The following is an 11,305-nucleotide window of genomic DNA, read 5'->3' as shown; positions in this document are numbered from 1 at the left end:
GCCCAGGGCGTCCTTCTGCAGGTACCGTAGCAGGCCACGGCCCAGGGTGTCCTTCTGCAGGTACCGTAGCTGGCCACAGCCCAGGGCAGGCCCGTGGTGCCATCCAGTATCACCAGGTGTAGGGCTAGATGAGGAGTGGCGTGAAGTTTTCTCATCGAAGCTTTAAAATACATCATTGTTTTGTTCCCAGACAGCAATGAAAAGAAAAAGTTACAGTGTGAATGAATCAGATCCTTGTTAATTTTATTCTCTTTTGTGAGTGTTGGCTACTTCCTGCTACTTCATGGCTCTTCTCTGAGCTGGATCCTGTGGGGAAGTTGTGTGCTTCAGGAGGCTGCCTGTGGCTGCCACTGGCCCTGCTCACCTGTGCGGCGTCTCTCCTCAGGCCGCCATCCAGTCGCAGTTGGACGGGGTGCGCACGGGCCTCAGCCAGCTCCACAATGCCCTGAATGACGTCAAAGACATCCAGCAGTCACTGGCAGACGTCAGCAAGGACTGGAGGCAGAGCATCAACACCATCGAGAGCCTCAAGGACGTCAAGGACGCCGTGGTGCAGCACAGCCAGCTCGCTGCGGCCGTGGAGAACCTCAAGAACATCTTCTCAGGTACCAGGCAGACGCTCAATGCACATGCCCACACTCACACCTATCTCTGCATGACCTGCTGAAAGCTCTGTGTGCCGGGTTCTTTGCAGCCCGAGCTGTAGACCACTAGACAGTAAGGGTGATTCTTGTCTGCTCAGCGTTTTGTTTTGAACGTGGATGGAAGTGGTCGGCGGAGCAGGTCAAGGCTGGGAGGAGGCTTGCAGTGCTGTGTCAGGACAGGCCCAGCAGCGGCTGCCTGGCAGGCACAGTGTTGAGGGAGTCCCGGTCTGAGTGTCGTTCCCTCAGCTGCGATGTGGCTGTTAGACTCTGTATGTGGTAGAATGAAGGTGCTGCAGCCCACGCTTAAAAGGAGCTGTGGGAGAAGCCACCCCGCACTTGCGACAGAGCCAGGAGATCCCAGAGCAGAAGGGATGAGGCGAGCAGTGGTTCCCAGGTGGGAGGAGACGCCTGTGCGCAGGCCAGGGCAGGCCTGGGGCTCAGCGCCATGGGGGAGTGACCCTTTCGGTTTTCTCCCTGACCACCTCAGGTAGAGGGATGCCAAGGGCCCAGTAACCTGTCCCTGGACGGTGCCAGCTGGCCCCGGGTGGTGGCTCCCAGCATTCGTGTTCAGTCTCCATGCACTTACTGTGATGGGAGCTGCTTCCACATCCTCCTCCCTGTCCTCCCCTTGGTGTCCGCTGTGTCAGGGTCAGCAGCATCCTTCAAGTCCCCAACTTAGAAGCCTCAGCATGATCTGGTTCCTTCCCTTCCTTTGTCCCTGTCTCTGGTCTCTTGGCAAGTTTTTCCTGTTCTTCTACCAAACATCTCTGCCCTGATGTCCCCCGCCATCATGTGCCCCAGCTCACACTCCACACTGGCTGGGCTATATCGCCTGTGGTGCTGCTCGGCTCCCGAGGTCACGTGTGAGTTGGCGCAGTTCTCCCCGGCTGCCCACAGCGCACTTGGTAACCCCGTGTCCTGTCTACCCCGCCCCCTTCTGCCTTCCTCGTATGCTTGCAGCTGCAGCATTGCTGAGCACCTTGTCCCATTGCTCTGTGCGTGCCCTTCTTCCAGGCCGTGATCCATAGGGTCACACGTGGGGCTGTGGTCCATGTCTCTCTCTTTTTTTTTTTGTTTTTGAGACAGAGTCTGGCTCTGTCAGCAGGCTAGAGTGCGATGGTGCCATCTCGGCTCACTGCAACCTCCGCCTCCGGTTCAAGTGATTCTCCTGCCTCAGCCTCCCGGGTGGCTGGGACTATGGGCACATGCCACCATGCTCAGCTAATTTTTGTGTTTTTAGCAGAGATAAGGTTTCACCATGCTGGCCGGGATGGTCCCCATCTCATGACCTCATGATCTTCCCACCTCGGTCTCCCAAAGTGCTGTGCTAGGATTACAGACATGAGCCACCGTGCCCGGCCCATGGTCCGTGTCTCTTTGTGCACGCCCACCACGAATGCCACAGTGCTGCCAACTCCAAAAGCAGCTCTTCTTGGTTACTGTGGACAGCCTGGAACTGGAACAAAGTCCTCTTGATGGAGTCCCCTTGGCGATGGTCTCTGGCGCCTTTCTAGTTAATTTCCTCTTATTTCCTGTTGGCTGGCTACATTTCCTTCTGATCTTGTAAAACTAATGCCTAATGACCAAAAAGGTACATTCCTGGGATTAATTTATCCACAGCAGTTGAAAGTAGTTTCCTTTCCTTGATAAACAAAGGCGCCTATGTTGTATGCATGTTTTTTGTTATGGATAAATTTTCATTGGGAAGATGTGGTTTGGTTCCCTTCAGACTTGTCTCATTGCCTATAATTCAGTAATGCTATGTACACAGCTCCCCTCCCCCATTTTTTATTGTGATAAAATGCACACACACAATTTGCCATCTTAACTGTTCTTAAGTGTTGGGTTGGGTACTATTAAGAACATTCGTACTGTTGAGCAGCCGTTGCCACATCTATCTTCAGAACCTCTTCATCTTGCTGACATGAAAATCTACACCCCTTAAACGCTGACCTCACACCCCCCATCCCAGCTCCTGGTCCCCACCGTTCTGCTTTTGTCTCTGTGAATTGGATGACTCTGGAGACCTCATATAAGTGGCCTCACACATTATCTGTCTTTTTGTAACATGCTTATTTCACTCCCTAGTGTCCTCAGGTTCTTCCATGCTGTGGTGTTATAGGATTTCCTTCACTTTTCAGGCTGAATCATTTTCCATTGTATGGATGGACCACATTTTGCTTACCTATTGGTCTGTTGGTGGACACTTGAGTAGCTTCCGTGTTTTAGCTATTGTGAATGATGCTGCAGTGAACCTGTGTGTACAGATAGTTTGCTTTCATTTCTTTCCGGTACATGCACACAAGTGTAATTGCTGGGCTGCATGGTAATTTTATGTTGACGCCTGCAAGCAGCTGCCAGACTGTTTCCTCCAGTGGCTGCACCATTTGACATTTTTCCACCAGTAGTGTGGAAGGCTTCTGATGAGTCTGCATTTTCATTCTTCTAAGTTTTTAAAAATTTCCTTTATGTTTCCTTTTTTGCCTCATTAATCGTTTAAGAGTATGTGGTCTAATTTTCACAAATTTGTGAATTTTACAGTTTTCCTTCTGATACTGATTTCTAACTTCATCTGTTGAGTTTGGATACTTTGTATGATATCTCTCTTTTAAAACTCTGAGTCTTAATTTGAGGCCTAATACATGGTCTGCCCTGAAGAATCGTCCCATGTGCACTTGAGAATAGCATGAATTCTGTTGTTGTTGGGTGTTCTTTCTATGTCTATTCAATCTAGTTGGTTCGTTGCATTGTTCAAGTCCCCTCTTCCTTGTTTAGCTTGTTCTGTCCATGATTGAGAGGGAGATATTGAAGCCTCCAACTATTACGGAACTCTGTGTTTCTCCCTTCCATTCCATCAGTTTTTGCCTCATATGTTTAGATGGTCTGTTAGCAAATGCAGTAATATTTACAATTGTTACATCTTCTTGATGAACCTTCTATTAATAATTATGGCCTTCTTTCTTGCTAGTTTTTAAAATTTAAAGCCTATTTTGTATTTATTAGTATAACCACTCCTGTTCTCTTATGGTTATTATTTATATGAAATATCTTTTTCCACCCTTTTACTTTCAAACCTGTTTGTGTCTTTGGCTCTAATGGCAGTCTCTGGTGAACATGCAGATTGAATCATGTTTTCTCTGTTTTTAAAATCTATTTTGCCCACCTCTTTTGATTGAAGAGTTTAATTGATTTTGGCCACCTCTTTTGGTTGAAGAGTTTAATTAATTTTGCCTACCTCTTTTGATTGAAAAGTTTAATTAATTTTGTCTACGTCTTTTGATTGAAGAGTTTTATTAATTTTGCCTACCTCTTTTGATTCAAGAGTTTACATTAAGTGATTACTGATAAGAAGGGACTTCTGTCATTTTCCTGTTTTCTATATGCCATATAACATTTTTGTCTCTTATTTCTGCATTTCGTTTTTTTGTTCTTTTGATTATTTTAATAGTAAACATTTTAATTCTCTTCTTGTTTCTTTTGTGTATATTCTATAGCTATTTTCTTTGTGCCTACCATAAAGATTACATTTAACATCTAATATTATATCACTTCAATTTGAGTTTATATCAACTTAGCTTCAGTAACATACAAAAACTGTCCATATACGGCTTTGTCTCCACTCCCTTTGGGTTGTTTATTTCACAAAATTACATCTTTATACATTGTGTGTCCAGAAACATAGATTAATAATTGTTTTATTAATGCATTAGTTTTTAAGAATTATGTAGAAAGCAATGTGGAGTTAGACTCCATAGTGACAGTATTACCAGCGTTTAGACTACTTTTTAATATATTAGCTTCTTTTTTATTTGCCCCTTTTAACCAGAAAAATATTAGTCTCTTAAGTCACGTAGAACACAGAGAGATGAGTTAAAAACTGAAGTTTTAATAATACTAGGTTTTATGATTGTCCATGGATTTACCTTTAGTGAGACCTTTACTTCTTCACATGGCTTTGACTTGCTCTCTAGAACTCTTTCTTTTCAACCAGTGGGTCTCATTTAAGCATTTCTTGCAGGGCAGATCTTGTGGTAACAAGCTTTTCAGCTTTTGTTTATTTGGGAATGTCGCTCTTAATATCGCTCTCACTTTTGAATGACAGTTTTGCTAGATGTAAGGTTCTTGGTTGACAGTATTTTTCTTTTAGTACTTTAAATATGTCATCCCTCTGCCTCTAGCCTCCAGAGTTTCTGGTGAGAAGTCTGATCTGCTCCAAATCTTATTTAGTAGCCCTTGTTTCTGATAAGCTGCTCCTTTCCAAATTCTTTCAAGAGTTTGATTATGTTGTATCTTACTGCGGATCTCTTTGAGTTCCTCTTGCTTGGAGGTCATTGAGCTTCTTGGATCTTCATATTCATGTCTTTCATCAAATGTGAGGAGTTTTCAGCTATTATTTCTTCAAATAATGTGTTGCCCATTTATCTCTTCTCTTTCTAAAAGTCCCACTAAGCATATGTCGGCCTGTTTCATGGTGTCCACAAGGTCCCTGAGGCTGTGTTCACTTGCCTTCAATCTTTTCTCTTTCTGTTCCTGATACTTGATATTTCCCATTGTCCTGTCTTCACATTCACTGATTCGTTCTTGCACTGTGCAAATCTGCCTTTGAATCCCTCTAGTGAATTTTTCATTTCATTTATTGTACCTTTCTGTTCATATTTTCTTTTTGATTTCTTTTTGGATTTTCTGTCTCATTATTGGTATTTCCATTTTGTTCATACATGTTTCTTTCTTCACATCTTTTAGTTCCTTAAGCATCTTTAAATAGTTGTTTTAAAGTCTTTGTCTAGTAGATCTGCCATCAGATCTTTTACAGGGACAGTTTCTTATGTTTTCCTTTGAATGGGCTATACTTTCTTCTTTTCTTGTGTGTCTTTTGATTTTTTTATTTCTGAAAAATGGACACTTGAATCAAATAACATGATAACTCTGGAAATCAGATTCTTTCCCCTCCCCAGGTTATGCTGATTTTTGTTTCTTAGTTGTTGTAGGCTCTCTGTGCCAAGGCTTGGCCTGAGGTGTAAACTTAAAGGTCATCTCAAGTCTTTTCTGAGCCGGTGCCTTTGCCTGGGCATGCATTGGTCACTTCCTAATTTTTCCTGTATATGCAGTTACTTTTGAATGTCTTTATTCATGAAGATCTGGCTTTCAAAAAGGGGGAAAAGTGAAGGGGGTGGTGAAGACCTTGACCCTTTAAGTTCCCTGGAACTGCGTGGGGAGAGAGGAGGGGCCTATGAACAGCTCACCTCTTTGCAGCTCTGTGAGGTGGTGGTTGGTGGTGGTGGTAGTGGTGGAAGGTGGTGGTGGTTGGTGGTGAGTGGTGGTGATTGTTTATGTTGCCATGTTGTGCCTTTTCTCTGCTGTTTTCCCAGAATGATGCATGCAGGCAGCCTGTTATGTGCTGGTGGTTAGTGGTTGATGGTTGGTGGTGGTGGTAGTGGTGGTTGTTGGTGGTTGTTGGTGGTAGTGAAGGCTGGTGGTTGTTGGCGGTGGGTGGTTGTTGGTGGTGATGGTTGTAGGTTGGTTGGTTGTTGGTTGTGGTGGTGATTGGTGGTGGTGGTTGATAGTGGTTGTGGGTGGTGGGTAGTGGTGCTAGTTGTTGGTTGTTGGTTGTTGGTGGTGATGGTGGTGATTGGTGGTGGGTGGTGGTGGTGCTGGTAGGTGGTCATGCTGGTGGTGGTGATTTTTTATGTTTCTATCTTGTGCCTTTTCTCTGCTGTCTCCCCAGAATGCTGCATGCAGGCAGCCTGTTATGTGGTGGTGGTGGTTGGTGGTGGTGGTTGGCAGATGGTTGTTTATGTTGCCGTCTTGTGCCTTTCCCCTAGTGCCTGAGATTGTGAGGGAGACCCAGGACCTAATTGAACAAGGGGCTCTCCTGCAAGCCCACCGGAAGCTGATGGACCTGGAATGTTCCCGGGATGGGCTGATGTACGAGCAGTACCGCATGGACAGTGGGAACACACGTGACATGACCCTCATCCACGGCTACTTCGGCAGTACGCAGGGGCTGTCTGATGAGCTGGCTAAGCAGCTGTGGATGGTGCTGCAGAGGTCACTGGTCACTGTCCGCCGTGACCCCACCTTGCTGGTCTCGGTTGTCAGGATCATTGAAAGGGAAGAAAAAATCGACAGGCGTATACTTGACCGGAAAAAGCAAACTGGCTTTGTTCCTCCTGGGAGGCCCAAGAATTGGAAGGAGAAAATGTTCGCCATCTTGGAGAGAACTGTGACCACCAGAATTGAGGGCACACAGGCAGACACCAGGGAGTCTGACAAGATGTGGCTCGTCCGCCACCTGGAGATTATAAGGAAGTACGTCCTGGATGACCTCATTGTCGCCAAAAACCTGATGGTTCAGTGCTTTCCTCCTCACTATGAGATCTTCAAAAACCTCCTGAGCATGTACCACCAAGCCCTGAGCACACGGATGCAGGAGCTGGCGTCGGAAGACCTGGAAGCCAATGAGATTGTGAGCCTCTTGACGTGGGTCCTAAACACCTACACAAGGTAAGCCACCCTGGCACCTATACTGGCTTTTAGGTGGAAGCTGTGTGTGAGAGGGGTCAGCAGTCGCTTGCCGGAGAGCCAACCATGGGCTTTGCTCTGTGCAGGTGCTCAATGCCCATGGCCTCAGTTTTGGCCCAGGAGAGTCTTCTTTGTGGTCCGTGTGCTGGCGCCCAGCCTCTGGTGTGTGAGCGCTGTTGTTTTTGGGTGGCGTCCCTGCTCTTGGCCTGCAGTCCCGAGGAACTTGACAGGGTGCAGTTCCGGGTGGGCGTGTTTCCTGTGCTCCCCGTGTGCTGACTTGCTTCCTCACGGTGACGCCCTGAGGTGCCTGTGTTGCTACCCGTTTTACAGGTGACGACACGTAGTCCCAGGCAGGGCTGGGACTGGCACATGGCCACCCAGCTGGAGAGGAGACCACCACATCACCCTGCCACCCGCCCGGGTTCCAGCAACCAGGGTTTGGTTTCTTTTCACGAGTGTGCTCTAGCAGTTAATCTTCCAAAAATAAACAGTTACAAGTCTAGATAGTTCTAGAAAACTCCATCCTCCATTTTATATCGTAGCACTAGACTTTGTCACTTCACTAAGGGAACATGAACCACTTTGTGCACAGATTAATTTGAAGCGGTGTTTAAAAATGGTGCAGTGGTGGGGTTATTCCAAAAGTCTTTAGGATTAGGTAGCTGAAATGAAAATTTAATTTTCCAACATGGATGGAAAATAATATTAAATAATGTTTTGGAATTTCTTCCCTTTTTTTCTTGCCCATCTTGTGGCACCATGCAGAAATTAAATAAACCTCTTTTTTTTTTTTTTTTTTTTTTTTTAGCAGTAAGGTGTATTTTTGTGTGTTTTGTGTGTTTACTGGTAGCTGTTTGTTATAGAGAATTTGCATTTCCGTACAGAAGCACAGAAGAGAAAGGAAGCCCTGCAGAGAATGGTCACCAGGGCTCTTTGTGCACAGCCCTGGGCTCACCTCCCCCCACGACCGCTAATCCTCGTGGCTGCCGTGTCTGGCGTGTGTCAGCAGCGCCAGGAGGCAGGAGGCAGGGGATACAGAATGTGCCCAGGTCACATGGCAAACGAGTGGGAAGCTGGATTCCAGTCCCGTCCCTGTGCCCTTGCCAGGCTGTGGCCACTAGACCGGGCTGTGCGTGTGTGCACCTTGCACAGATTGTGTCTTGATTTTGTCTTTCCACGTTGTGTTTTTCTATCCTCAGGGATTCTCTGACAGCTTCATGCTGGGCTCGTGAGTTCTGTTGCCCCAGCCTTCTCAGCCGAGGTTGAAGTGTTCACTAAAAACATTCACACGTGGAATTGAGGTTCTTGGGCAATAATCCAGATTACATAAAAGTCTTTTAAAATGCAGAATTTCAGGAAGCACTTTTTCACTCAGGAAGATCTCAGATTTCTTATAGATAGTGTAATGGCCCTTAACCTAAGACAGGGCCAACTGAGGCTGCTTGGTGTCCCATTGGGTACCCCAGAAAAATAGGTGAAAAATACAGAGGAGGCTCTGACAGCCTTCCTGTCCTCTCCTTTAATTCAGTGTTATTCTGAGAATGTATTTAGGGAACATAGCATGAGGCATGTGAATTTTCTGAGTGGTCAAACCTTGGACTTAAAACTTTTTAATTTTAATTTTTGTGGGTACATAGTACGTGTATCAAACTGTAGACTTTAAAGAACCCAACCTCATACACAGGTACTAGCTTTTTAATGAAAACGTTTCCTGAAATGTAGCGCTATTTCCTGCCACCTGGACAGCAGACGGGACGTAGTTTTGCCTGTTCTTGTCGACGCGTTTTTATCAGTAACGTCCTATATTCTGCGTTCCATCACCATCCTCTGCAGAGCATGGTGATGCTGACTGCAGTGGCTTGTTTCCAAATTACAGCACACCTGCCCTCCACACTCAAGGGGGATGGATTCTAGGACCCCCCGTGGCTACCGGAATCCTCTGAAGCTCAAGTCCCTTTGATACAAGAAAGGGTGTAGTGTTTGCATGTAACCTGGCACTGTCTCCTCCATGCTTTAAATCATTTCTAGATTACTTAGAAAACTGAATACAATGTAAATGCTGTGAAAATAGTTGTTGTACTATAATTTTTGAAATTTTTATTATTTTTTATTGTTGCTTTTCCTGAATATTTTCTGTCTGTGGTTGTTTGAGTCCGTGGACGTGGCACCCATGGCTGTGGAGGCCGGCTGTGCTAGTCGTTGTTTTGACTGAGCACATTTGTTTATTCAGCGCCTCCTGTTTGCCAGGCCCTGCCTTGGCTCTGGAGGCACGGTGAGCAGAACACACGTCTTCCCCACGGGGAGCGCTCTAACGCATTTGAACCCCAGCACCTTGTGAAGCTGGCGCAGCAGGGTGAGGCTGGGGTTGGAGGGCCTCACGTGGTCTCGGAGCTGGGAGGTGATGCCACAGAGGCCCCAAAGCCCTCGGCCCCTGCCCTGCACTTTCCCCTGAGCCATGGACCAGCTGTGACCAAGAGGTCTCCAGGGTGGGTGGCAGGTGGACATTCGTGGGTCAAGAGAAACCGCTTCCACACACTTGGGCATGCTCTGCTGTGTCCGTCGTGGTTTGCCACTCACGTTCCTGGTTCTGCTGTAGCACGGAGATGATGAGGAATGTGGAGCTGGCCCCGGAAGTGGATGTCGGCACCCTGGAGCCTTTGCTTTCTTCACACGTGGTCTCTGAGCTGCTTGACACCTACATGTCCACGCTCACTGTGAGTAGGGCTGGCCTGCACGCCACAGGCCACCGTGCTGGTTATATGAGTAAATGGGCCTGGCAGCAGGCGGCGGGCAGGGTGAGAAATGCCTTAGCCTGGACTTCCTAGGGTGCGTTGCTCAGCTGCTCCGTTTGCTAGTGGAGGAGAGTGTCCTTCTCTGGGCCTGGATCGGAAGCTTGTTCCTGCTGAAGGCATGAGCCTGTGCTATCCTCTGCAGGCCGGCCAGGGCCCGGGACGTCTGAACCGTGTGTGGTGGCACCTGCCAGGCTTTTGGCTCTGAGTCCCAGGGTCGGGGGGTCAGTCAAGGACCAAAGGGCAAGTCCGGTTGAGAGGAGGAGGTCAGCAGGGTCTGCCTCTTAGACAGGGGTGGGTCCACACAGCAAAGCAGCATTGTACCAGAATGCCGAGGTGTCCTCAGGAGCTGGGGAGGGAGCCCTGCCTTCTCCTGGGACGTGAGCTGCTGAGGTTGCTGAGTTTGGGAACAGGGAACAAGCCTGACCCGACTGACTGGACCTGGTCAGCCTGATTCTCTGTGCACTTGGGACTCAACAGCCTTGTCCTCCAGCATTAGTTGTGGCCATAGAGTGTCTAGTTTCTTCCCCCTCTTTATCTGTACCAAGAGTTGCAGTTAAATCTGGGCAAGCTGCTGTGGGCATTGCCTTCCATGGGGGTGGCTCATGGGTCCCAGCTCTGGAGTCCTCGTTTGTGAATGAGGACTCTGGTGCCCTGTGTATGGTTTGTGTAGCTGTGCAGGCAGCCAAGCAGGTGATTGGCATGACCCACAGGTGCCTGCTTTCCCCTCCTCTCCCCTCTTCTCCGTGATGCCCAACTTCCTTTAGTCAAACATCATCGCCTGGCTGCGGAAAGCGCTGGAGACAGACAAGAAAGACTGGGTGAAAGAGACGGAGCCAGAAGCTGACCAGGACGGGTACTACCAGACCACACTCCCTGCCATTGTCTTCCAGGTACCACCGCAGGGGTTGGCACAGTTCCATTTCCTAGGTGGATAGTGGGACCGTAGGTTTTACAAAATGATCTTCATCCACAGAATGTGGGAAACATATCGAGAGCCCTGCCTGGTGCATCTAGGTTGTCTCCTGTCTTGGTCTCATTCCTTCTGGAGCTGCAGAAACCTGGGATCATACTTACCAAATAGGTTTGCCCAAGGCCACTTTACTTTTCTGACCTAGACTTTATGGGTTTGGACTAGAGCCTAATCATATGGTATTTATGTGCGACTTTCAAATGAGTTTGGTTGATGTCCAGGATTTGTCATAAAAATGGCACATTATTGAGTCTAATCAGGTGGATTTGGGGAGCGTCCATTAGCTTCTTTTTTTTTTTTTTTTTTTTTTTTTTTGAGACTGAGTCTCACTCCATTGCCCAGGCTGAAGTGCACTAGCACAATCTCAGCTCACTGCA

General features: G+C 47.5%; 1 protein-coding gene across 4 annotated transcripts in view; it reads left to right on the top strand.

Annotated features, from left to right (window-relative positions):
- The window catches only part of EXOC3 (exocyst complex component 3), a 28,148-nt gene that overhangs the window by 7,906 nt on the left and 8,937 nt on the right, over positions 1–11,305 (top strand). For all 4 annotated transcript variants that reach the window (XM_032279190.1, XM_032279187.1, XM_032279188.1 and 1 more), the window contains exons 3-6: positions 386–605; positions 6,467–7,148; positions 9,763–9,880; positions 10,723–10,848. In XM_032279190.1, coding sequence (XP_032135081.1) covers positions 386–605; positions 6,467–7,148; positions 9,763–9,880; positions 10,723–10,848 — 1,146 coding nt within the window. The remainder of the gene's footprint in view (positions 1–385; positions 606–6,466; positions 7,149–9,762; positions 9,881–10,722; positions 10,849–11,305) is intronic.

The sequence above is a fragment of the Sapajus apella genome, unplaced genomic scaffold (genome assembly GCF_009761245.1).
Source record: "Sapajus apella isolate SASKATOON/1434 unplaced genomic scaffold, GSC_monkey_1.0 scaffold11, whole genome shotgun sequence".
Classification (NCBI taxonomy): domain Eukaryota; kingdom Metazoa; phylum Chordata; class Mammalia; order Primates; family Cebidae; genus Sapajus; species Sapajus apella.
Note: the sequence above shows the minus strand (reverse complement) of the source record. Positions and strands in the feature narration are given on the sequence as shown.